The 27,608-nt window shown below is 42.8% G+C and overlaps 1 protein-coding gene across 2 annotated transcripts; it reads left to right on the forward strand.

Annotated features, from left to right (window-relative positions):
* The first annotated feature begins 23 nt into the window (after positions 1–23).
* ubash3ba (ubiquitin associated and SH3 domain containing Ba) lies at positions 24–24,253 on the forward strand. 2 transcript variants are annotated; one of them, XM_026998503.2, is made up of 14 exons: positions 24–629; positions 15,220–15,273; positions 15,935–16,121; positions 16,245–16,443; positions 16,573–16,742; positions 18,376–18,584; positions 18,680–18,830; positions 19,128–19,248; positions 19,381–19,503; positions 19,783–19,875; positions 20,012–20,156; positions 20,581–20,687; positions 21,855–21,964; positions 22,126–24,253. In XM_026998503.2, the coding sequence occupies exons 1-14, from the start codon at positions 502–504 to the stop codon at positions 22,261–22,263; spliced, it is 1,935 nt and encodes a 644-aa protein (XP_026854304.1). In that variant the 5' UTR covers positions 24–501; the 3' UTR covers positions 22,264–24,253. The 2 variants fall into 2 exon arrangements, with proteins under 2 accessions (XP_026854304.1, XP_026854303.2); XM_026998502.2 differs by having other exon boundaries at positions 16,245–16,742.
* The last annotated feature ends 3,355 nt before the right edge of the window (positions 24,254–27,608 follow it).

Here is a 27,608-nt window from a genome sequence, read left to right on the forward strand (position 1 = left end):
GGGTGAGCCGCTGACAGGCAGATTCTGCGTTCACTCAAGCTCCATTCATAAATAAATCATCACGAAAAGGGAGCGATGACACTAGAGAGGTAACATATTGCTACAGAAATGACTGTGGCAATATTTCTCCTTACGCATTCAGCTGCAGAAGGCAGCGGAAAATAGGCATCGTTTCCACAGCAGTCATCTAAATCGCTTGGGAGGAGATTGGCAGCGCGAAGCGACTTCCGACTGGTGACCCCCTTCTCTAACAGTGATGACTTAAGCGTTCCATCAGGAAGACCAACGCGCTCGTGAGAAACACTGGATCCCAGCACGCAGTTCAGTCCTTTTTTCTTTTTTAAACAGACGAATGTACGGTGCTACGTACACTTATCGTTTCCACACAGTCGGTAGTCCGGACTGTATTTTGATTTAGTTTCGAATGTGTGCTGTAGCCTGTCTTGACACACGAAAAGTAAGTAGACCGCAGGAGTGAAACACCAAATGGAACGGTGAGCTATGGCAACAAAAGAAGATTTTTATGCCAAAGTTACACCGCGGAGACAGCGGCAGACCCGACCAGGAACTGTCAAGCATGGGTCATGTCTGGATGTTCTGCTATCGATGGGCTTCCCCAAAAGCAGGGCGTAAGTAGCCTACGATTTCCAGTCCTCTGCTTGTTTAAGAGCTGCGCATCAACCGCCTTGGCAGTAAATCGCAACGGGAAACCGTCAGTAAAACAGACGTGTACGACATGTACAGGCCATCGTTGCCGAAAGCGCATTTATAAACGAACTGTTGGGGTAACTGTTGTAGCATTAATGGCGTCGAACTGATGTTATTGATTCTACATGACTATATTAAATATAGACGCAGTCTATAAGCATTTTTAACTGCCCAAGTTTTCCTTTTTCTAGACCGAGTAAGGCACATTTGGTCAAAATTGAAAATTATAACACCACCATACTTTCCCAACACAAGTCCCGCACTGGGAAGCTACCAGTGCTCCCTGTGGGTCCCTAGGCACGGCATGTGTGACCCCACCTCCCGCCTGGCGTGAGGTTGGCAGTGGCATCCGCTATGACCGAGAGGTCAGGATAAGTACCATCACAGCTAGCCAGCACCACTGAAGACTTCTCTGGAAGCTCAGTGTCGTGTTCAATATGCATCATAAATCTTTTGCGGAGGTCAACCCAAAAAGTTCTGTGAGCCATAAGCACTCAAACACGAAGGCAGTCATTGAATTCTACAGTGTTCATTAACCTTGCTGTAAATGTTCATGTCAGTAACCTGTTTTGGCCATTTCTCCTCAAGATTTAATATGACTGCTTAGGGGTAAATTTCTGATATGAGATTATATCACTAATAAAACCAGTCATTTTTATTCACGCCTTCATTTTTCATTTCTCATTTCTTAACAACTGAGTAAGATGAAGTGGTAAATCTAAACACACGTGGTGATTTAACCAGAGGTTCTCAACTTCAGTCCTGATGACCCAGTGTCCTGCATGTCTTCCAGTTTGCTTAACTCCTAGCACAGTTGAATCAGCTCATAAGTTTAGTAAGCCCTTCATAAATAGGTTCAGGTATACTAGTGCGGTAATACCTTGAAACTCTGCAGGATGGTGGGTCCTTAGGACAGGAGGTGAGGGTCTGTGCCCTACTGCATTATTAGTTTGTGTGATGAGTCAAATGAAGCATGGATGCAAGAAGGGGAAAACTCATGAGGTAAAGTGTTAGCAATTGCTCTTTCTCAACTTCCACTACTTGAGTTAAAAGGTGTTGCTAAACTAGCCTCTTTTTTGAGACTTTCCCTGCATACATCTCACTCCATGTTCAGTAGCTTCCACGTTCTTAAGTTTTCACCTTTTTCATTATTTGGGTAATTTGAGCTATTCTGATATCGACCCTCATGGCCTGTATCTGATACCTCCTGGTATAATTTACACATTCTAAATGCATTTAGAAAACTACTAATTTGAATTCAGTCTGCCTTCAGAGAATCGGTGCCCAGAGGACTGCCATTCCAGAGTGGTAGTTGATTGGCTGCTGATTTGTTCCATCGGTGTCTTGCTGTGTGCCGTGGAAGGCTTCCCTGCGTACCCAGAGGAAGTGGAGCTCGCGGGAGAGCTGTGTTAGCGCACCGTTATGATGCTGCCGGCAAGAAGCTCCGTGCTCGTTCATCAAACCCACTGCGCGGTACAGTGGTGGCGTTTGCTTTAGCTTGCCTTAATCCCTAGCCGTCATCTGCATGGAATCCCCTTCGTGTCTAAGGGATTTTATTTTGGGCCACGTGTTGCCATTGCTCCATCTGAACTTAATCCATCAGATTATAATTCCACAGGAGGGCAACAGGTCAAGAGGGGAAGATGGCTGCTAAAATTTATTTTCTGCAATTGTGTTCAATGCTTGTGTGTAATACACAGTCATGGGGAAATAACAGCCTTCAACGTACTCATTTAATTTAATCCAAACACTTTTTAGGCAGGTCTTAGTGTTTGAAGAATAGTCTTAACTTCGCCTACATCAACCACTAACATCAGATGGTGTGGTATGTGACCTGTTTGTCAGTTCCTTTGGTTTCTCCTTGGGTTTGTATACAGTTAGAGACTGTGTGTTCGTGTACTGAAGACCTCTGGCGAGGTCCCGTACACACATCGTCCAGTGCAACAGCCCTGATGACATCAGGAGCACGTGTTGCAGGGAATAATTCTGAAGGATTTACAACACATTCAGATGTTCACATAGTTGAAATTGAATAACTATGATAAGGGGATGATTGTATGGTCAAGACTGATACATTCTGCATTGTAACATCTCATAGCCTAAAGACTGATATCTCTATGAGGTATTTTGTACTGAAATAAAGGTCCTCTACTTTCCCATCAGGCTTGTATCTAAGTCTGAACCAAAGATGTATCAAGAACAAAACAGAACGGTGCAGAACATTGAGTTAATTTGTTAATATGTTTGCCAAATTTTTAATTTTTTAATGTAGCTGTCATATAAAAGCTCAAAAATCTAGTTTAAAATAAACTGTGTTGTCACATTTTAAGATTAAATCTCTCACTGTGTGAGCGAGAGAGCGGAACCTATGCAAATGCACACAAAGCAAAACACTAAAAGAAACCTTTACAGCAGCTTCTTAGCGTGTCAGCATGTATTCTGTCCCTCCGACTGAGAGCAGACATGACTTCTGCTGTAATGACTGAAGTTGTTGGCCAAGTTTCTTATTCTATGCATTATTCTTTCTTTGATGGCAGCATGTAATACAAACAAACCTTTTGCTTCATTTGTGTTTTGGTTACTTATAAAATAGAACAGAATAATGTCTGTTTTTGCAGTGCTGATTTTTAAATTTTTTTTCTCTTCCTTTTACTTTGATTTTCAAATGCATTCATTTTACATGTTCTCTAATTATCCATTTTAGCAATGCACCAAAGGGCTCAGGACAGGTTTTTTTCTGTTACATACATTTGCTGTTGCATAACTTGTTTGCCACTTTTAGATTCTTAGCATTGACTTTGGGCATGTAGATAAAGTTCAGATCTGTATTTGCAGATCACACATGTATGAGCCATGTGTGTATTTGCATTGCACCTCTTCACTGTGGTTTAAGGTTCCTTTGTCACATGGGCATGCATAGTGGTAGCAACCAATGCAAGGCCAGTTGTGTACCAGGATGGAGTGGGCAAGGAGGGGGTATGTCTTTTTTTTTTGTTTTGGTTTTTTTTGTTAGTTTTTTTGTTTTTTTTGACTGCATGTTTGTGTGCTTTCACTGGCTTTTGATGCTTGAATGGTCCTTTTGCTTCTTATGAACAGTTATGTAATAAATAATTGAATGTATTTCAACTTTGGAACTCAGTCGTTTTATTGTGCGTCATACAGTGTGAAAACGCCCTGCCCTGGCATCTGTACCTTCTAGTTTGTTGCATATTGTCTGTAGTTGCATTGTTGTGATGATGGCATGCTACTGTGATGGTGGATGTGCATGCACATCATAAACTGTTCTTGGGGATGGCTGCTGAGTACCCCCCACCCCATGTAGCTGTTTCACAGGCCTGTAAATGAATAGAGTGCTCTTTTGTGAAGAAAGGCAGAGGTCAGTTTATCATGTTATATTCCCTCTCTCTGATTAGTATGACTATAGTGATGTTTTTTTTCTGTCACAAATTTTGAGACACACACAGTGGAAATACTGAGGGTCCAGTGTTCTTGCCACTTGGGGAGTGTTCTCAGGCATGATTCGTTGGTGGTGTGCGTTAGGCCAGGAGTTGCACAACATTTCCATTTGAAGAGCACAGAGACAAAACAAAACCATGAACAAGTTCATGGAGATTGTGAGTAGGCCTGGAGATCTCGTTCGGGTCACTACATCACTGGATTGGTTAATTGAAGGAACGCCTGTATGAACTCTGGGGTAAATTTAAGGACATCAGACACTCCATTCTTTCTGTACAGTCTTGTGTGATGGCCACAAGGAGTTAGGGCTTGTGAAATTGTTGTGCTGTAGCCTTGTGTGTGTGTGTGTGTGTGTGTGTGTGTGTGTGTGTGTGTGTGTGTGTGTGTGTGAGGTGGGTTTGTTGGATTAACAAATTGTTCAGAGGTAGTATGCTCCTGTAGCTCACCTGGTAGACTAGGTGGGCTCATTGGATTGATTCACAGGGAGCAAACATCCTGTCATGCTGATGAAATGTGTAAGGCGCTGTGGATGAGAGCACCTGATAAATTCTGGAAATGTAAAAGTCAGATTATCCTCTGGGTAAGTGCGGGTGCATGTGCCTGCACGCCCGTTCCTGGTCTGGCTTTTGCACTGCTGCATGGTGATTGCACTGCTACATTGCCGAGTTTCCCTTGTGGTCACCCTTCCTGGCAGCTTGGCAATCGTGCAGCTTCAGGCCCAGGCTTGTTTTGATGGAAGAGTTTGTGGAAGTGGGAAGTCATATTGACTTGGGAGGCCTCATGGTAACGTCTTCCATGTCATTGTATATGGAAGATGGTTATTGTTTGGATGAGAAATGAGGTGACCAACTGCAGGGTTTCTGGTGAAATGCTTAGCAAGCCAAAGGTTTGTTAAAAAGGAGCACAAAGGAATGTGTGAGTAAAGGTTGTACTCAATACAAAGAGAACAAAACCTGTTCAACTCCTTTCACTATTTGCATTACCATTATGGTATATGCATTCCTGATGAACTTGATAAAATAAATGGAATTGAATAATTTTATTCAAACTAGAAATCAATAAATACAAAGCAGTGGACTGGTGATAAGGAAGGACAGGATAAGGAAGTTGAAGTGTTTTAAACTTGCATTGGATGTTACTTTAGAGGCACTAGGTCTGTGACTTCCTGCTTAAAATTTAAACTACTTCACTAGAGTACAGGCATGCAAACTACCAGGGCTACATACTTTCTTAGGACAATGTTTGGCAGATTTTTTCTTCCAGAATGATTGATTTATTTAATTTCTTTATTTAAATCATTATTTAAATATCATGTATGATCTATAATGCATAAAAATACAACAGTAAATTATAAATAACACTCAATGCCTGCAGATTACATATGAAGCAGTCTTTACCAACTGATTGAAAAATGTTCAGAATTTAGTAAATCATCTGATGTTAACCCTTGAAGAACATTCATGAGCCAGTCTATGAACATTCCCAATGGTCTTTACACTTACCAACACAAATCACCTGCAGCTTTAAACTTGCTTCTTTCTAATGACTGATTACTGGTTCTCATTTCTTGAGATCTGTCCATTAACTCCAGAGCAGTATTCCTCTAGCCCCTCTCTGCAGCTCCATGTCAGTGGCCATTTACAAGAGCACCAAACAGTATGGGCCAGTATCACATGCCTGAAAAGGGCTACAGAGGAAAGGTATTCATTGCTACACTTAACTTTAAAATGGTACTTTATTTGTTTCATTTTCAGTCACTTGGGACTTTTACTTCACTTCTTCAATTTTGAAATTGGTGATGCTGTTACCTTGATAAAATGTTTATGAGCGGGTACAACTGAACTGTTAACCACACCTAGTCCCTTTTCCGAGCAGACAGCAGACTGGATCATCCTAATCACACCATGACTTTCCAGCCCTGGGTGCAGGGTACAGCAGGCTTTGAGCAATGTGTTAAAGGGACTGCTTTGCACCTTTGAGTGTGGTGGAGCTCAAGCGTTTTGTTGTTCTCTAAGAGGAAAAACAGCAAAAAAGATTCTTGTCCCTCACCACAGTCACCCATATGTCACAAGAAAATGCCTAATTTGTGAAACACACTTCACTGGTTTGAGATGACGATCTATTTGTAGTGGGCTGAAATGCACTTTGGTTTTTGATTGAAAACCTAGCTTAGTTTTAAAAGAAAATGTTTCAAAAAAGTTTAGGTTGTATTTTTTTTTAAACATGTTTTAGTGAAAACCTGATTGTCTTGTATGTTGCCAAAAAGGAAAAAATGTGCATGCGTGCGTATACACACACACACACACACACACACACACACACACACACACAGTCCTCCTACGCTGGCAGGCTCCCCATGCATTTGGAGCACAAAGTTTGTCCGCCGAGAGGAAGTGGCCTGTTTCAGGAAGTGGTTTGTGACCTTTCAAGAGCACTGGGGCTGCTGGGACATAAAGGAACCCATATGTGCTGTATACTGATACTCTGAAGCAAAGAGGAGAGGACAGGCACACCAAACACACTCACATACTCAATTACAATGAAGACAAAGTGTTTCAAAGTTCTCTGGCAAGAGTAGGCTATATAGTACAAGCAGACTATGTACCATCATGTATATAGTTTGCGTTTTTATATATGCATATCTGTATTGTATGCACACACAGAATAAGGTGTATATATCTGTCACAGGGCAGTAACTGACTGGGTCACATACTGGAAGTAACTGTTTTAACTCTAACCAGATCTCTGTATATCTCTGTATAATCACCTTGCCTTTTATTTTACCATATAAGATTAAATTTCTTAACACACGTTAACATTATATATGCATATCTTGGGTATATCAGGAACTTAGTAAAGCTTTATATCAATCATTTATTGAGAAGGAAAAATAAATATGTATTTATACTCTATTGCCTTTGTGTGGGATAAGGTGTAATATCCTGGAGCTTGTTTTTCGGTAATAACTGGCAATTATGTCATGGACCTAAAATTTAATAAAATTAAACATTTAGCTGGAAAAATACCTTAGGATGGGCTATTCCCATCCAACAGTGGCTGGGTCAGTGACATTTGTCCGGGTCTCAAAGCTGCAGTTACGCTCTAAATTTAAACTAGTTTCAAAAAACTGTAACTGGGCTACCAGCTCATTTCCACTTGAAGGCGTTGCACGGCGAGTGGCTAAACATTAGTTCACATAGGTTACACTGATTGTACGGTAACGGGAATCAGCTCGCTTAAAATTTCGCCACTGAAGAGAAGCTGAACTACAAGCTGCTCTTTTAACTACATTTCTCAGGAACCTATAAATATAATTATAAGGTCCTGCAGGTGTGGTCTGAATTATATACTATCCCAAGTATAGAAGCTGGGGAAGAGTTCTTTAAAACATGAAAAGCATGAGTAGCTGGTTACTTTGTGAGTTGTAGTAGTGAGATAAAACGCAATACCCTTTCCCTTGGCAGAAGTAGCCTTCATGTTTTCTGTTATTGAGAGGGCTCTTAGAAATATAGGTTAAGTCCCGAGCTGCATATGCAAGCGATAACGTTTAAGATGAGCGATAATTGAAGAAGCCTAACAATAGTGCGCGGGTGCATCTGACCACATTGCACGTGCTCCGCTCGGTTCCATGCCGTCTTTATGACGCGGTGTGTTTTACTTCCACTAATGGCTGAATATTCTTTCTGCGTGACTCACGAGTAAGTCATTTAGGTAGCGACGTGTGTTACTTAAGCAATGTAATCTGACGTACCTTACTCCATCGTCTTCTCCATAGTTTATGGACTTTTGAAACCATGTAGCCTACATATTTATAAATCTTAGCAATAAGATCTTATCACAAATACCTGTTTTGTTTTTGTGTTGGGCTAATTCATTAACACCGCACTCAGATTAAAAACTTCCCCACTCTAAAGACATAGTATGTGATATTAAGGATTTGTAACGGTTATGAATCTGAATCACTGTCTTGTAATTTTCTGCACATTCTTGTGCTGCCATTTGTTCACAAACCAGTGTGGTGTATCTTGCGTTTACTCATGACCGTTTACGCTTCACCGCTTTCTGCAAATAATAAAACGGTGTGAAAGTCACACCAGGCTTTGCTGGACTGAGTGTGACCGGACTAAGAGCATATTGCCTTGTGAAGTAAACAGAATGAATTAGTGAGGTGGACCCACTGTGTACATGGAAAGAAAAACGAGTGAGAACTACTTTACAGCTAGCATGTGACGTTGTGAAAGACTCTTTGTCAGAGGGTAGCAATTAGCGCACAATGCTAACAGTACCAGCCGGTTGCGACCTAGCGCTGGAGATGGCACACACTGGCTCCGTTAGTCTGTGGGCGAGAAAGAGCAAATGAAGGGAGAGACGGAGTGAAAAGAACGAATACGCCCGCGTGTGTGTGTGAGGGAGAGAGAAGTGGAATTGTGCTAAAGAGAAAATGAGAATGAAGAATGCAGGAGGGTGTGCTAGTCCCATGTGAAATACCCACACAGAGCTCCTCAGTTACTGCACCGAGAAAACAATGAACAGTTTTTGTTTAAATGACTTATTGGGCCTTTATAGGCGCGCACACAGGCGTTTTCGCGCTTTAGCTACACTAAAACTCATTGCCTACTCCCCCCTCGCAGTTATTCAACAGAGCACCGCAAAAACCCTGCGTTATGTACCTCACGGCGAGAGTTTACTTGTGCTGCGAGGGCATTCGTTCTTCAAGCATCCTATGTGATTGGTGGGTGGGTGGTTTGGTCGGGAGTGCGTACTATCTTTATTTCACTCTAAACAGGAAGTAAGTGTTTCCTTGCGGAGGTTGACAGAAGAGGTCAAACAGGCTAAAGCGAGGGACAGCGCGCGTGCACACACACACACTCACGCACAGAAATTCAGGCGCATCAGTCTCCACAGCAATTTTTCGTTCATTTGGAGCAAAGAGCTATCATAAACACGCAAGGCAGAAGAGGTGCTCGATAACTTGTTGCATTTGTATATTATCTGTAAGCCAATGCACACACAAGTCCAGCCTTCTTTCTCCTCCCAACTGCAGAGGGCAGGAAATACAGTTTATAAATAAATCACTTGAGTTCCTGCTTGGAGTTCTAACTGGAGAGGAGGGGAGGGGAGGGGAGGGGAGGGGGGTGTTGGAATGGGATGGGATGGGATGGGATGGGGAGAGGAACTGTAACACAAGCACACATGTGCACAGTTTGTCTTTGATAACTAAATTCAACTAAATTTAGACTTTATTTGTGTATGTGTGTCTGTATCTTTGTGTCAGTTTGTGTGATTTTTTTAAATTTATAACCTTAGTTTTGCATGCCTTGATGTGTGTGTTTCTGTTTCTGTGGAACATGTATCGCTGATGTCATGGGGTTTCCACGTGTGCGTGTGTTTGTGAAAAGACAACCAATATGAATTATTGTATGTTTTTGTGATTTGGATGCATCTCACTGATGTGTAAATGTGTGTGCATATCCACATAGGTGCATGTTTGATTTTCTGTTTGTGTGTGCATATAGAAGAGATGTCTCTGATGCATGAGTGTAGTTGCATGTGTATGTGTGCGTATAGTGGAAATATCTTTGAGATGTGTAGGTGGTGTGTTGGGTGTGAGGTTGTGTTTTCAGCGCCTGTCACAACGTGCTGTATAATCTTTCACTCTTTCCTGTGTCAAGGCCACGCTTACACACACACAAGTCTCATCAAGGTCCTCTGTAAATCCCCTAATTAGGATTGGAGCATCTTAGTGTGTATGTGTGTGTGTGTGTGTGTGTGTGCACGTGATGTATTACCTCTACTTAAACATTCATACAGTAAATTTTTAAGGCCCTCTGTTCTCTCTTTTCCCCCCTCTTTGATTAACAATACCTGTGATGATCCCTGGGGTTGCATAAAAATTTGTCACATAAAGCCGTATGGTTAAGGATTGCGTTAAAAACTGTCACATTCCAGTAGATGACTCCCCTTACAGATGGTGAGTGAAGGGCACAAGACAGCGTGGGCGCTGCTGATATGAGGTGTGGTTATGTATTGAGGAAATATGTCTCCTCTTTCCTTTGTGAGGGGAGAGCTCTGCTGATGCGTCACTCAGTGACAGCTGGAGAAGGTCTTTCCAGCTGATTTTATTTTTTAAATGACAAATTTATCTATTTATTTTGATTGCCATTTAAAAATTGAGTTTCTCTCCATCTGTCTCCCTCTCTCTCTCTCTCTCTCTCTCTCTTTCTCTCTCGCTCTCTCTCGCTGTGTGTGCATGTGTGTGTGAAGCCAGAATATGTCTCAGCATGTGATACATATGTCAAAGCAGACCATATGGCATGTGTGTCTGTGTGTCCCATATACTTGTGTTTAAGTGTTTAGATGCACGTTTTTGTATTAGTTTGTGATTTTGGATGTTCTCTTACGATAACTGTGTTTGTATTGCAGAGCCTGTGGAATTTGTTTATATGTGTGTGTATTTGGTGATTGATATAAATGTATGTGAATATTTAATTGTGTGCATGTGTGTGTCTACAGACAGAAAATGACCATGTATCAGTACATGCATTGTGGTGTAGGGGGCCTGAGGGCTAGTGGGTGCACTGGCAATCCTCTCTAAATGCCTTCCTAAATGTGGACCAATCAAGCTCTCCATGTCAGTGCTGACATGCTACAGCGAATATTTACACGTGTGCGCACACACACACACACACACACACACACACACACACACACATACAAACAAATACATAGCCCCCCCCACCCCAAAGGGCATGTGTGGAGATCATGTGTGTCCCTGAGTCCAGCGATCAACTCAAAATCTTGGATGCTGCCCTTACTTGCTTCTTCACATATAATCACTAATTGTTTTGCACCTTCAGTGCCTGTGCGTCACGAATTGTGCCGAGGCAGATCCACTTCAAGCAAATTCGGTGTCAGATTAGAGTATAGTTGGAGGATGACCGCCTGTGCATGTTTTAGTTTAGGACCCCTGCCCCCACCCCCTTTAAATCCATTCCAGGCCGACTGCTTGTTCACCCGTGGTGGAAGCTATGGAGGCATAGAGAACTAGGATGAGGTGTTTGTCTAAACACAAAAGGCTTCCTGCCCGTTGTTCTTTGCGTCACACACATCTCGGTGCTCCTCCCAGGCCGTGTGCCTTCAGCTGCACACCTAGCAGTGGTTTGTGTGGGAAGGTGTCAGGTCTGGGCTACCTCCTGGTTTTTATTGCCGATAAGGCTTGTGTTACTACTCCAGATCAGGAGCCGTGATCACTCGAGCCACCAGAAGCACCTGGCCGTGGCATGCTGGACCAGGAGCATGGGCTCCTGTCACCGTTTGTTGCAGCACTGAGAGGTGGGAACATCCGTGGTATTTTGGGTAGGGTATTCCAGGGGCTTAGGTATGGTTTGCAGTGTTTGGAAAGCATTCTTGATTGTGTAGTTTTAAGATTTATGATGTCTGCATTGGCTGTTTGGCTTTGAGAAAACACGGTATGGCATCTGAACACATCTCAGAGGTGTTTTCTTCTGAACCCAGACTGTAGCTCTGTAGTATACGTGTAGGTTTCAGCCCTGTATACCCTGGTGCATAGGGAATTGAAAGTGTGGCAAAAACCTGGTGCATTATGGATAATGTAATCCACCCCCAGGTGTGAAAGCCCAAATGTGAGGAAAATGATTGTGTGTGTGTGTGTGTGTGTGTGTGTGTGTGTGTGTGTGTGTGTGTGTGTGTGTGTGTGTGTGTGTGTGTGTGTGTGTGTGGTGAAGTACAAACTTTCCAAAGAAACATGATGTTGTGCTGTTGAAGGACCTCTGTCTGAAACATCGTGTTTTTTTGGAAATAAACATATTAGGGCTTTTATAAAAAGGCACTAATTAGTTTCATCATTTTTTGGGGGGGGGGGGGGAGGGGGCTCTGTGTCAGGGAGTTTGGCAAAACCAACTGGATTTTATTCATTTTCACAGACAAGTGGTGTTACCTTTCATAGGAGAATATTGTGGCTAATTAGGCTGTATTTTTATACTCACATATGCTGAAGTATAATAGATTTTTGTGGCCTTTTCTCTGCATTTATGGATTTAGGCAGGGCTTGCGATGGAAGGGGTGTGTGTGTTAAGGCTCAAGGGTATACTGTCCAAATATCTGTATTGCGGTATGAACACAAACGGTATAGACACGACAAAAGACTGCAGTATGAGCCTTTTTTTTTTTTTTTTTGCATGTGCAGTGAAAACCAGCCAATCATATATGGAGTCATCACAGATGGATAGAAGAAGAGAGTGTAAATAAGTGCTAGCCTATGTATTGTAAACTTACACAGTTTTTTGCTGTGCTTAATAAAATAATTTGGAAAATACCTTTTTTCAAGATCCATTTGTAATAATTATACTACACTGATCTATCACTTAAAATATCAAGTGTAAAACCATAGTTGTATTCATATAATTACCGAAGTATTTAGCATAAATACTGAGTTTTTTTTTCTTTTTTGGTCCATATCGTACAACCGGTTTTAGTACGTGTGTTTTTCATGCCTGTGAGTCTTTAATTTGAACCATATGTGTCACATCACCTCTAATTAGGTCCTTTCAGAAACCCTGCTGTGCTGTGCTGAGAGAGAGAGACTGAGATAAAGACATTCCCATTGAGGGCAGTCTGAGCAGTTTATTTTTGATTTTGTTTAAGATGGTCCTCTTCTGTGACATATTTCCTTTTTATCACCCTAGTATGAATGAGATTGGCTCCCTACGCTATTGTCTCTTGCAACAGGCTTACATGCACACACACACACACACACACACACACACACACACACACACACACACACCCTGTCAAACACACACACACACACACACACACATATGCACAGCTCATAAGTGTCCAGAGGCTCTCACTCAGTCAGTCCACCCATATTGGAAATTGGATTCTATTTCAGAGATTGTTTCCTGAATGATTCAGCGATGTCTTTCGGTGACTCACACAAAGCACATTTATACTTTGAAGGACATGACTCGAGTGCATCTTTTAGCTGCTTCATTTATATGTAGATTATATGAACAACACATTTAACTAAAATACATTTAATTAATGATTGACCAGGTTTAATCTCATAAATTCATATCGCCATGGTAAATGAGATGATACAAGTCTGTAACTTCACTGAGTTGTACTGTGTTGGTTGACCAATGGGCTGATTGTGTAGGATCATTATGTCCACTGTATTCTTTCTATAGTGATGTATAATTAGCTGTAGAACATTGTATATGGCACCACCAACTTCATTCAGAAGGTTACTTTATGTGACAGCCACAGCTGCTGCCATTGTCCAGCAGTGGATGTTGGCTGGATGTTGGCTTGAGAATTTTGGATGGCAGGCCACTCTCAAACCAACAGAGATAGTCATGTGTTTAAAAAACAAGTCTGGCACTGAAGATGGGGTCTGATGAGTTCGGTCAGTGAAGTTAATCTCCAGTCAGCTGTGGTCAGGAACTGGCTAGTGGCAAATGTGACTAGAAGGTGGCTGAAACCAAAATGTGGCTGCAGTCTGTAATACTCTGTAATAATCTGCATGTATGTAGTGCTTGGCTTGCACGTCAAAGGACACACTCATTTCCTACTACAAGGTATGGTTTGAGCTACCAGTACTGAAGACAGCTCTGAAATCTAGAAAAAAAAAAATGAGTGGAACCAGTGAGTGGCATGAAAGTGAACTCATGATATCCCCCAAAGTTGAGGAAATTGTCGACAAAAAGTTACCATGACTTCAGTTATATGGAAGTGGTTTGGATATCTGAGAAATAATGAAGCACTGATTACGACGGTCTGCAAAATATGTCATTGGCCCGGTGCAAACCAAGACAGGAAACACAACAGATCTTTTCCATCACCTGATGAAGTTCCATCTCGGTGACCACGGCGACCACACCCACAGTGTGAAAATGCAGCCCATGTTAGTCCATCCACAGTTTAGCAGCACAAATGCAGCCCATGTTAGTCCATCCACAGTTTAGCAGCACTAGTGGGGTTGTGCCAAAACGGCAGTACATCGCAGTGTCGAGCAACATAAGTAATATTACCTTCTTTTGTTAATATAAAGTTTTTTAAGGCACATAAAGCATGTTTGCAGTTAAACGTTTACATTTATATTTATTCTATTTTTACAAATAAACTGTTCTGAAGTTTAAATAATGAACACTTTTGGTTTCCATAGGCTCCAGTCATTATCAAATTATATATCATGATATATTGTTCAATATGGGGAAAAAATATCATGATCATATTTTTGCCACATCACCCAGCCCTAATGTATGCTTATTAAATGCAGATAGAGCTCAACTGCTCGTTCTCAGTGAGTATACAGTTAGCTTGTTTATATTGTTTCCTGCATGTATGTGATGGGTCACATTACCTGCAACTGAGTTGGCATGAGCACTTTAAATACCCCCTCCCCCAGTCCGTGTATGATACAATGACAGCATTGACCTAATTCAAGTGGTTCATTTCAGTTCAGTGTTAACCATTTTGGTTTTGACTAATTGAAAGAAAGCAGTAATAAATAACCTGAATATTAATTAAATTGGGCAAAGTGTAAGTTGATTAGCAGCTAATTATTGTTTACTATTATTATTGTTTAGTAGTTATTTGAGATATGAAAACAACTAGTTGTGTGTGTGTGTAGCATAATGCACACAATATTGACTGAAAAACACTTTAAAAGACCCTAGTAAGTTTTTTTAAAAAACTGAGCAAATGATGTGTGATTTGTCAGACAGGATGATATGAATAAATTAATCCTATATGTTTGTACTTTAGTGTTAAACCTAGCATGTGAGTGCTCATATTGATGATGATGATGATTATGATGATTAAGATGATGAAGCTGCTGTATGTCTTTGCATCTGTCTTTGTCCTCTGTGGTGAAGGGCAGAAGCAGTATGCCTCTTATCTCAACAAACTCCCAAGCACACTCACTCTCCTTAACATCCTCCGGAAAAGATCCTATTGATTTTGTGACCAGTACGGTGATGGAACTGATCTGTCTCTCTCTCTTCCTCTCCCTCTCCCTCTCTCTCTCAGGTTGAAAGCACTGATTTCAACCGGAGGCCGAAATGTACAAGCAGCATGTGATTGGTGAGTGACTGACACGCACGCACGCACACACGCGCGTGCACACACACACACACACACACACACACACACACACACACACACACACACACACACACACACAAAAACTGTACATATCTATTCAGTGTCTGATTTTATGAGTCTATTAGGGTTATGTCCTTCTGTGATCTTTGAAGTTAATTACTGTTCTACTAAAACAAACAGACTTATTCTGAAAACACTTCTTCCTTGCTATAACACACACACACACACACACACACACACACACACACACACACGATGTGGGTTGAATTAGTCTCCGTAGAGCTATAATGATGACTCTGCTAATTTGGGGTGAATACCTGAGGGCTGATATTGACTGTATGGCATGATTGAACCTTTACAAGTGTTTCTGTATGATGTCCAGCACTCAGAGCTGTCCACTCATTCTACTCCACTCTGGTCCATGGTTAAAGCCTAATGGATGCCGAAGTTAGACATTTCTAACTTCAAGTTCTGCTGCTAGTCTTTGCTTTTATGAATCTCCATCGCCCTCTGCTGGCAAAAAATAAATCCTCCGCTAAACAACGAACTGTGCTCACCACCCAAAAACACACTCTATGTTAACAGTACATATACAGTTTGGCTACGCTTAATCCACGGCGTGTGTTGGCTGTGTGTGCAGGTTGTTCTCCCACGTGGACGACCCGTTCCTGGATGAGCTGTTGCCGCGGGAGTACGTGCTGTACTTGCGGCCCAGCGGACCCCTGCTGCACCAGCTCTCCCACTTCTGGCAGCAGAGCCGCACCTTGTGTGGCAAGAACAAGGCGCACAACATCTTCCCGCATGTCACGCTCTGCCAGTTCTTCATGGTCAGAGAGCTTCTGCAGCGTGCCGCTGAGACTTATGATGGAAGGTTAATGATGGAAGGTTAACTATGAGTCTCTGTCTCTGTCTCTCTCTCTCTCTCTGGGCATGTGGGGGTGTGTGTCCAGTGTGCAGATGCGAAGGTGGAGGCCCTGTGTGAGGCACTGCAGACCGTGGTGGGGCAGTGGCGGGGCCGCTTCCCCTCACCCCTCCCCCTCGAACTCTACACCTCCTCCAACTTTATCGGCCTCTTCATCGACGACAGCATGGCTGAGGTGCTCAAGAGTTTCGCCACCGACTTCGCAGCTGAGGCAGCTGCCAAAGCAGGTTTGTCTGTCTGTCTGTTCACTTATGCCGATACAGAACTAAACTCCTTTCCTAGGCCCTCCTCGTGTCCTTTACTAGGTAGTAAACAAATCATATTTTTGCCCATTTTTTTCACTCTTCACCACACAGACGTTCTCGTGGAGCCCCACAAGAAGCAGCTGCATGTGACTCTGGCCTATCACTTCCCAGCCAATCACCTCACATCTTTAGAAAAGCTGGCCAAGGGCGTGGACATTTCCCTGGGCTGTGATTGGCTCGCTGTCCTCTACTCGCGGGACATTCGATTTGCCAATCATGAGGTATGACCCCTTCTACTCTGAAGACTTGTGAGGTGTGCAAGGAAATCCTTATCTGCTAGCAAACGCATCCTCTTCCCTTAGACTCGTCTGCAAACAGACTCGAGTGAAGCAGCTAGCCTTTGTGAACAGTGTTGAGGAGTTTAAATAGGGTCAGCCCACAGCTTTTAGCAACCTGTGCTTACACAAAACAGCGTGTCTGTGGTCTCTCCAGACCACACCACACTGTGGTTCTATGGCTGAGGATTAAAAACTGACCAACATATTTACTCAAACTTGGAACAGAATTTGTGCCAAATTACAATGAAATTCAATCATGATGGTGTAAAAATGTGACATGCAATATATACGACATCACTTTTCAGTAGCAACATGTGGAATATGTGCAAACAAAATGTAAATGTTGTTCACGCAGGTAGCAGCGAGGATGCATGTGGCCTCATCTCCAAACCGGGAGAGCGTGGCATCATGTACCCTCCAAGCCAGGCTTTCTTTGACATTTTTCACACTGTTCTCTACCATTGCATTGTGGCCTGAATACCACACTGTTCTTGAATGAAATGCAACGCGGTGAGCTGTGAGTTGACTGCGTTTCATGGTGGTTTGCAGTGTTAAATCAATGCAATGGACTTTTACATTTCAAAGTGGATTGAATACAATTCTGATATAAACTCACTGATTGTATTGTTTTTGTTTGTATTGTATTGAGGGTTTTCTTAAATCATTTAGATTGTATTGTATTGCCTCATGTATTGTTTTTCAGTAAAACAATATATTGGTGGTTTTACTTTTGCTGTTGAAAAAGTAAAAAAAATGTGTATTTTATTATTGTACTCTTCCATACTCAAAAACCTAATAATGACACGCAAACTATTTTAGTTGCAGAAAGTATACCTACCAGTCTAAACGATATATTTTCATTTCTGTGGTCCCCAGTGTATTTACATTTATATTATAAAACATATGGTAGTCATGATTTTTGGCTATACATCGCATTTGCATCAAGTGGTTTATTTTATATTTAGGTGACTCAGCTTATGGTAGACTTCAGCTAAGAGGATAATATTTTGGGGAGGTTCTCACAATGTCTCTTTGACCTAAAGGCTAAATAACAGCTAACAGTGCAGCTAACCTGGAACAGAATGACTTGCACCACAATGTGCCAGAACTTGCACTGTGATTTGAGGAGGTACATGGGGACAATGTAAGATAGCTGCCTAGGGCATTTTTTTTCCCTCTCAATGCAAGGCAATGGTAGAGGTGTGCTAAAATATCAAATGCATGGCCTGAGTTACCATTTATTTTTATTAGCTGTGTTTTTTTTTTTTTGGGTTACACACATCAGGTCTTACAGCAGCTCTGTAGTTTTTGAGCAATTTTAAAAGGCCAAAAGGATACTCTGCAATAAATGAATTTTATTTCTTGGACTTCCCCTCCTTCATTGACCTCTTTATTATTTGCCACATTTGCTCAAAATTCCTAAATGCACATATATCACACGAAGTATTTTTTGGAATTCCTTTACTATAGGTTTTTATGTAGTAAAAACCAACATTTTAAATCTGAAAAGTGAGTCATTAGCTGGTGCTTCAGCTGACATACCCTGCCCCCCCCAATTCTCTTGTGACCCCTCCAGACATTGCGCGTTATGTACCCGTACACGCCGCAGAACGAGGATGAGCTGGAGCTCGTGCCGGGAGACTTCGTCTTCATGTCATCCGTGGAGCAGAGCGGGGCCAGTGAGGGCTGGGTATACGGCACTTCCATGACCACAGGGCTGTCTGGCCAACTGCCCGAGAACTACGTCAGCCGGGCGGACGAATGTGACACTTGGGTCCTTCATGGGTGAAGTGGCCATTTTACATCCTTACCATGTCTAGTTTTGGTCTTTCCATCTGTCTGTTTGGTTTTACTTTTATGCATTTTTTATTTTTGGATAGGACCCATTCCTTCCTCAGCTGTACCTCCCCAACAAATAGTGGTGGTGCAGTGGGTGGGCCCTTTCTTGATGGACAGCAAGAAAGCCGTCTCCTTGACGACCATGGCCCAGTGGACCCACCCAGTCTTGGTGTCATATGCCACCCAATGCAGGTAGGAAACAAGAACCACCCCAATGTACAACACAGCTTAGCCAGTCAAACACAACGTTATGAACATTTCATGCAGATCTTTGGGACAAGGCTAAATCTAAACTAATCTAATTAATTTATGTAGGATGCCTTTAATTAGGTTGTTCAATCTTGTATTTACTATTTTGTATTACACTGAAAATCGAACAAGAAGAATATAAGACGTTTGAATAGTCAGTATCCCTGTCAGGGTTATATGAGCATCATTTGTTTACAGTAATGGATTATGGCCATGATGTCTTACTCTGACCCAATGTAGATGATGCGGCCCACCAGCCAACCTCTGCTGCCCAAGAGAACTCTGTTTGTGTGTCGTCATGGTGAGAGGATGGATGTAGTGTTTGGGAAACACTGGATCACCCAGTGCTTTGATGCCAAAGGTCAGAGTTCAGGAGTCAGGGACATGAATTCAGTGATGAATGAAGTGAACTTGACACTCTTATGTTCAGCATAACACATCTATCTGTGTGTGTGTGTGTGTGTGTGTGTGTGTGTGTGTGTGTGTGTTGCAGGCCGTTACGTGCGATCGAACCTCAACATGCCCTGCAATGTTCTAGGCCGGAGTGGTGGGTACAGGGAGTATGACAAGGACTGCCCCATCACTGTGTTCGGTGCCTCTCAGGCACGCCTAGTGGGTCGGTACTGCAAGAACACTCACCTAAAAGCATAGCAACACAAACACCAACAATACCTTCCCTCATAGTTACTTGTGTGCAACCACCATGGATGGTATCATTTGCATATGCTGATGGCTTGAATGAATGAATTGGCAACAATTAGCAGAGCCTGGTCAATTAATTTTTGTGCCTCTGTTGTTGAGATTTTTTGAAAGCAAACTAAGAAGAATTAGAAAAACACGTGTTCATGTGTTTGTACGGTCGTACGGTGATTCTGTGTGTGTGTGTGTGTTCTAGGTGAGGCCCTGTTTGACAGTCATACGGTGATAGACTTTGTGTACTGTTCTCCCTCCTTGCGGTGTGTGCAGACAGCTCATAATATCCTCCGAGGTGCAGCCTCCATTACCTCCCTTGCTCTCCAAACTGCATTTAGCCCCATTTACAATGGCTGAGCACTTCGGCTATTTGCTCCAGACTAATTCATTCTCTCTCTCTCTCTCTCTCTCTCTCTCTCTCTCTCTCTCAGGTCTTCAGCAGGATGGGAAGATAAAGCTTCGAGTTGAGCCTGGCCTCTTTGAATGGACCAAGTGGGTGTCGGGTACTTCCTTACCTGCCTGGATCCCTCCAACTGAGCTGGCAGCTGCTAACTTTAGTGTGGATACAACCTACAGGTCCACTGTGCTTCTGTTATTATTCTGAGCCATAAGATACTGATTACAGTATGAGTCTGGGGAATATCCCTTTCACATTCACTTTCATAATGTGATTTTAGAAAAAGCCATTTAGTACATGACATCTTGGGATATGCTGATAGTTTGGAATGGCACTGATATATAGTAGGTATTTGGAAGGAAATTCTTGGGTGTGGTAATACGGCACTCGTGCCTGCACGTCTCGGAGCAAGAGGGCTGATCTGGGTTCAGCCTTTGCCTCTCATGTCCAAACAAGCCCAACTAAACAGACAGAGGCTCCTGATCTCTGATCAGCCCCTTTACCTTGTACTCGGACATAATGGCAAAGGTGGGGTGGCTCCGTCATCAGCTTCCACGGCCTGAGTGGTGTCCTTGTAGCTCAGAGGTCCTCTCTTCTCCCCAGACCTCACATTCCCGTCAGCAAGCTGACCGTTTTGGAGTCCTACGAGACCTACATGAGCCGCAGCTTCCAGGTGACGCGGGAGATCCTGGCCGAGTGCAATGCTCTGGGTGCGTGTGCGACCTGTAAGGTCCTTTATCCTTTCACTCCATAACATCTTTAATGGCATGGCAATGAGGTGCAGAGCTTGTTGCTCAACAGAAAGTTCATTACAACTGCAGATCAGATGACAACTATATAGCCTAGGCACAGCAAGAGGTTGGGGGGACGGCGACTGAAAAAACAGAAAACATTGTAGTACATGTTAATGACCAACAGGTGGCAGCGCTGTAACGATCCACACCATACTGTGACCTTACCACCAACTATGAAACACTGTTGTACAAAAGACTGGGCCCCAGAGAGCTACAGGACTCCTCATATGTGGCACACCACATCCAGGCAGCATTTCCTCCTCTGTGACTGAAGCCTGGTCCACACAGCTTTGGAAAATCATAACAGATTTGAAAATTGGAGCACATTTCACACTTCAGGTCTATTATATCGGAACAACGCACATGTGAAAATATCTCCACACCTCAAATCTCCCAGTGCTACATGTCAAGACGTGACCATCCCCAGAGATCTCAGTTAACATCTCGCTCTCTGCATATGCGCAGATAGAGTTGTCAACACTTTGTGCTAGCTCGTTGTTCACCTGGTTGATTGACAGCAGTGGCTGTCTCTGTCTAGCTTCCCTCTTTGTCCGTCTGGTTGTGGTAGTTTTTACATAACGCATTGTAGAGATTCTCATGTGTATTCCAAAGTTCTACATGCATTTCTTTCATTGCTGAAGTCCATGGGGCATGGAAGAGGTTTGCTCTCTCTTCCATTTTGCACCTAGGCTGCTCCTGGCTGAAGCTCTTATCTGACACTAGCTGAGCCACTCACATTTTCATTCATAAAAATCAAACATGTTTGAAAATATCAGAGTGCCTCTGATCAGCTCGGGAGCTTGATCACAAGGTTTCAGATTGACTCTTTGTTGCTCTCACACCACTACATTATCCAGGTGACATTCACTTCTGATTCACCACCTGACCTGGAAATCGTTTCTGATTGGAAAACTTGGGAGAAGGGCAAAATCAGGGGTAACATTGCCCGGGGTGCACCAGGCTTTAGAAGCTAAAGTGTAAAGGATGACTGTTCTTAGGGTGACACTATTTTTAGTTCTCTATCTGTTGAAGCATGTCTGTTTCCAGGTCCTTACTGTCCAAACTGTGTGGTTGTATGAGCAGGAAACACGGTGTTGATAGTGGCGCACGCTTCTTCTCTGGAGGCCTGTACGCGTCAGATGCAGGGACTGAATCCACAGAATTCAAAGGACTTTGTACAAGTGGTGCGAAAGGTCTGTAGCTTGGGTCTCTCACCTTTTATGAATGTTAACAGCATTTTTCTTCTTAAAACTGTGAATTTTAAAAACAATTCACATCTCTCCCTCTCTCTCTTTGTGTGTGTGTGTGTGTGTGTGTGTGTGTGTGTGTTTTCTGCCACCCTCCCCTCCTCTAGATCCCATATTTGGGCTTCTGTGCCTGTGAAGAGATGGGGGAGACAGGGGTGTGGCAGCTCGTGGACCCGCCCATCCTCCCTCTCACGCACGGACCCAATCATAGCTTCAACTGGAGGGAGACCCTGCTGCAGGACTGACGAGCACCGCCCTTGTTTTGTTTCTGGATGCGCCTTCTGCGCACCTCCTGCTGTGGCAGCTGAGAAACGCACCGCCTGTCACTCTTCCTCCACCCACGCCACTGCAGACCTGCACCATTCCACCATTAAGCTGACAAAAACACGCCATGTGCCATGCTGGGCTTCCACAGAGCAGACCTGCTGCTCCTGACAGTATTCTGTGCTGACTCTGTCTTTATGTATTGCAGCAATGTTACGTGCAATGTCTGTGTCCATAAATGTGCTCATGCGTTTGTCTCCTTATTAGAAGCCATGTTCATTGGTCACTAGTGACTGATCAGGGTCAAAGGTGGAAGGTCAACGCTGCTCCAGGTTGCTTAGAAGATGCTCCACTCTTGTCTTTATAAATAAATAAATAAATCAACCTTCATACCAACAGTTCCAAGCATAACTACGATCAGCCATTTGTCAAAGAAACCATATGTACACATTCAAGTATGAAGCATAAAGACTGACAACTCACTCAGGTTTCCTGTCTTACCGAGGAAGCCATTTTGATCTGGTCATGTCAAAAGTGATCATCATCATCACCAAACGTTGCCGAGATGGCGCCTGGTAGCTCTGTCTGAGCCTTCCCTGCTTTCCTCTTCCTCATAGACCTGGAGCAGGGAGGCGAACACGGCTGCCACCAAACACACTGTGAGAAACAGAAGAGGCGTTCCGCGCTCCGGACCAAGCTTCCAAGCTCCTTTCTGGAAAAATGGCTGGTAGCTGCTCGGGCTGTATAGAAACACTCCGGTGGGGAGAAAAAAAAAGCACAAGAGACGAACCCCAAACATGACAATCCTAAAGGCCAGGCCAGCCAGGACGTAGCTTCCATATTGTCTGGGACAGCAAACCATCCCTGTGCTTCTCTGCAGTTTGCCTCAGGACGACTCTTGGAAAGGGCTTTCTTTAGCAGTTTTTAGGAGTAGGGAAACAATCATTGCTGCATGCTCCATGTTTTTCACTAAATGAAAGTCGTATGTCCACTCAACGATCACACTGTTGAGGTACCAAGTGGTTTGAAAACGTTTGGTAATCCCTATCCATGAGGGTAACCAGCAAGCCTTACTTTCAGGATAGAGATAACCAACCAAAACATGACTGTACAGTAGCACCATTAAGACTAACAGATGCTTTTTATTCTTGAAGTGGGGGGGGGGGGGGGGTCTAACTGCATTTATTTATGTATTCATGGCATAAGTGTTAAAGACTTTCTGGTGCTTAATATAAAATATTTTCGGTTTCGTTCTGTTGCAACACAGGAATCGAGCTGTAGCAGATTTAAACATGCAGTTTTTCTGTACTCTTGCACGCATTATACATACCGCGAGCTGTTTCTTTTCTGATCTATTTCAACGTGCACCCTACATTGTGGGTAATGTAGTTTCAGAGCGTACATTACATCAACGTTGTATCATCAGGTTCAACGCCATGCCAAGAATATTTAGACATTATTATGGGATTTTTTTTTTAAACACAATTTTTATACATCTCTTATGCAATGTCCAATTTATTGGAAGGTTATTATTATTATTATAACAAAAGGCATGCATTTTTATTTTCTTGTAATTTATTTTTCTTTGTGAGGGAGTCCAAGTTGTATATTGAGCCCAGAATATTCCTCTTCAAGGCTTCTGAAGTTTAACTGCCTCACAATTTCAGTGTCTTTCCCAATCGTTTTAATGTCTTCAAACCTTCAATGGTTTTGGCTTTTGATCATTTGTATTCAGAACGTCTCCGTTTGCCATTTCTGAAAAATGGCTTCCTGTAAGTCGGCGTACCTTTGTGCGAGAAACTGGTTAATGGAGTTTGTTACATGTGAGAAAAGAATACCACTTTAATGTTGAATACGAAACTTATTTCCAATATATTAATCGTTGTTCTTCCAAAATGGCTCCATACAGACCATCTTATCACGCCATATTCTGACAAACAAGGTCAAAGTAAACTGTGGAAAACTCTGAAAGCACGCTTGGCTTTGCTCTACAACTACGGCATAATTTTAAAGCACCGAAACAACCGTTCTGAGGGAACATCTGTTAAAGTCTCGCCCCTTTTCAGTTCAGCCGAGAGAGGGGGAGAAGCAGAAATGATTCAGCCTGCTAAGTATTACTTCTTTCGTTGCGAAAATGTGTGTTGGGAATTTTGCTGGAGGCAAAAAATCTTACGTTAAGTTAAAAAAAACCGTAAATGCAAATTGTCAAACATTTATATGAACGAAGTGCGCAAGCGAGTGAAAGAACAAGCCTTTTTGAGGCGTACTGTAGCTCTTTCCCACGCCAGCTCTGCATGCATGGACAAATATGTATGTCACTTCTTAATAGTAACGCTCTACTTCAAAGAGGTGCCGATACAAACAAACAAACAAACAAAAAAAAAACCCCTATAACTGAAAACATATAACTGAACGTATCTTTTTGTGTATTTAAATTATTAGTTTTTTTTTTTTTAATGCATTCCAAGGAAGTGTTCCGACATGATGTTTTGCTGCAAGGTATTGCCTCTGTAATTATAATTGTTGAACTAAATTTACAACTTAACTGCTTAAAATTGTTTCGGAATAAATGTTTTATCACCTTAGGTTGGCAGCCGAGTTCGATGTATTTTAAAATTTGCCGAAGAACAGCACAGAATAGAAGTAAATCATGTGGCGGGCCAAATTTTATTAATCGCAACAATACTGCGGCCTGAAACGACAACTCTAACAGGAGCCACTAGGTGGCAGTGCATGTCCAGTAACTTGGTCGCTCCATCAAGTACCGCCACTGACCCACCAAAATGCATTTTTGATTTTGCAATTCTGATTTCGGCCTCCTCAGTATCCATTTCACTACTACAGGCTCTTTGTATGGTGCAGATTGCAACTAGTCTTGAATTAAATTAATGCCATTTGGAACAGGAAGTCTGGAATTAATCCTTATTTGAGTCTCTCAAACTCTCTGGATTTTTTTGCTCCATTGCATGAGGTGTCCAGATCATGTTTTGGAACTGCAAGAGGAAACTCCATTCCTGTAGTTCAAACCGGTTCTTCCAGCCACTTTCATAGAATCCTGTTCCAAATCTGCAGGCTCTTTCAGTGCATTGTTCATAATCCTCCAGGTCTCCGTGCTGAGAGTGTTCCTTGCTACCTTTACCCACCCCTACACCCCTCTTCGTCACTCAGGAGCAATGGTCTGTGAAAGGTCAGAGGTTAAAGGTCTGAGGTCAGATGCCCTGCGATGTCGTTTGATCAATGGCTGTGCAGCAGACTCTCGGCTAGCCACCCTCTGATCCTGCCGCCTCGAGCGGAGATTACCCTTCCCACAGGTGTTAGAACTGATTGAATGTGTGTGTGTGTGTGTTAGAGAGAGCGAAACAGAGAATAAAATAAGTGAACTGACAGGGCATTCAGGTTGGGGGTGTTCACAGACTTTAAAATATTATATTTAAAAACCTCTATAGCGATTTCAGTGATAATTCCTCTAATGTCAAATACTTCAAAATGGTGAGGTTTTACTGAGCCAATCCAAGTTTGCAGATGTTAACTTAGAGAATGTATCTCTCCTTTGCTTGGCCAGTTCTTCTCTCATGTTACCTACACCTCCTGTTATACTTTCCCTTGTAACCTTAGCTAATAATTATTATTAAATTAATTAGCATTACATACATTGTATACACTTGGACAAGCTATGAGGGAACTGGCACCAAAGTTTTGTGAGTGGATGTTGGCAAATCGCCTGTATGTTATGTGTAGAAAATGATTAGAGCTTTGTGGCGGCTTGGCTGAGGGGGGTTGGCAGACCATTCTGGAATCCTACGAGCTTTGGAGACACTAGTGGTGTTACCTCATAGGAAAACAAAAAATCTTTTGCTTTTGTCTTCTTGGATCACCTTTTGAGGTCATCCTTCCTTTAACAGCAAGTAACCGAAGGTCCATCTTAATGCGCACACTCCCTATTGCCCCTTCTGTTTCTCTGTAAAAATGGACACGCACATACAAACACACACAGAGAGAAAGAGATTTTCTCCAACACTTGCCAAAGATCTTTTGTTCAGCACTTTTCTCATGACCTTTGACCTTTGGTATCTGTCGGGTGCCTGAGTGGAGCTGAAAGGTGTCCTCCACCTTGTCACACCCTGGCAATCACACATGTAACCCTAGATATGGAAAGGTTTAGGAAAAGATGCCAAACTGAAGTAACATGTCTTTCATCTCTGTGTCCAACATAATCTTACCTAACATATAAAGAAGCCAGCCTTCGGCCTTGATGCACTACGTTAAGAGTCTCTGGTGTGTCCAAATATACAGCTCAGTGTGGCCCAAAGTCCACGCACATCCCTATAGACAGAAGGCGCTGAAATTTCCCACACGAATGATGGCAGTCTGGAGAGGTGGCGTTAAAAATCATCTGAGCAGGCCTACGCTGCCAGAGGAAGGCAAGACTTGAATGTGTGAACTACTGGGCGACTTTCAGCAAGGCACCACATTTAGCTCATGTGGCAGACGGAGGTGCTACTTGCAGTGACTCCGCCCACCCTTATACTGGCTTTCTTTATGACTATGAAATGCATAGCTCTACTCCATGGGTGCTACCAGCGTCGGGCTCCTGCGGGACAGCTGCTCTTCTCCTCTCCATCAGTCGGAATTTGATTAAATCTATGAGTGGGAAAAAAAACTTGAAAGGGAAACTTGAGAACCTGAAGCTGTTGATTGTCTTGACAATTTTGCATGCTACCTCTCAAGCTTTGGGCCAGAGGGCCTCTGAAGAGCGCAGTCAAAGTGGCAATATAACTCTGGGGCCTTTCTGGTCGATGACTGCCGGACGGTGATCCTCCAGGACGTGTGCACAAAAAGGACTTGCATTCATCCCAGATTGTGGTTGAAATGATTATACTGGACGGCATAAGCGAAACTGGCTTTGTTTGTTGTAGGCGGAATGTAGACATTAATTGTGCGCCAATATTTTTATATCCTGCATTCTGCATTACATCCTACAAAACCTTTGTTTTTCCGACGCTTGCAGCTCTAAGATGTGAATGAGCTAACAATGGCAGTGATACAGTAACTGTGTGGACTACACTACTCTGAAGCAAATTCGAGAGCTTTTGCCATACAGTAACCTTACTTAGAAGAAGGGATCGATGACAATAGACTGGTCAAGAACACGATAAGAGGCTGTTACCGTTATGTCCATGCTGGTCTTCAGAGCTATCAATATTGCTGCTACTTATGATGACTTATGATGAGTTTATGATGGCTTATGTGCTTTTATATTTACTTCGAATTCAGCGTATATGAAGCTGTTTGAAGAAGCCAGGAGTCCGGCGGAGGATGCCAGTCA

Source organism: Electrophorus electricus, chromosome 6, assembly GCF_013358815.1.
Source record: "Electrophorus electricus isolate fEleEle1 chromosome 6, fEleEle1.pri, whole genome shotgun sequence".
Lineage (NCBI taxonomy): Eukaryota > Metazoa > Chordata > Actinopteri > Gymnotiformes > Gymnotidae > Electrophorus > Electrophorus electricus.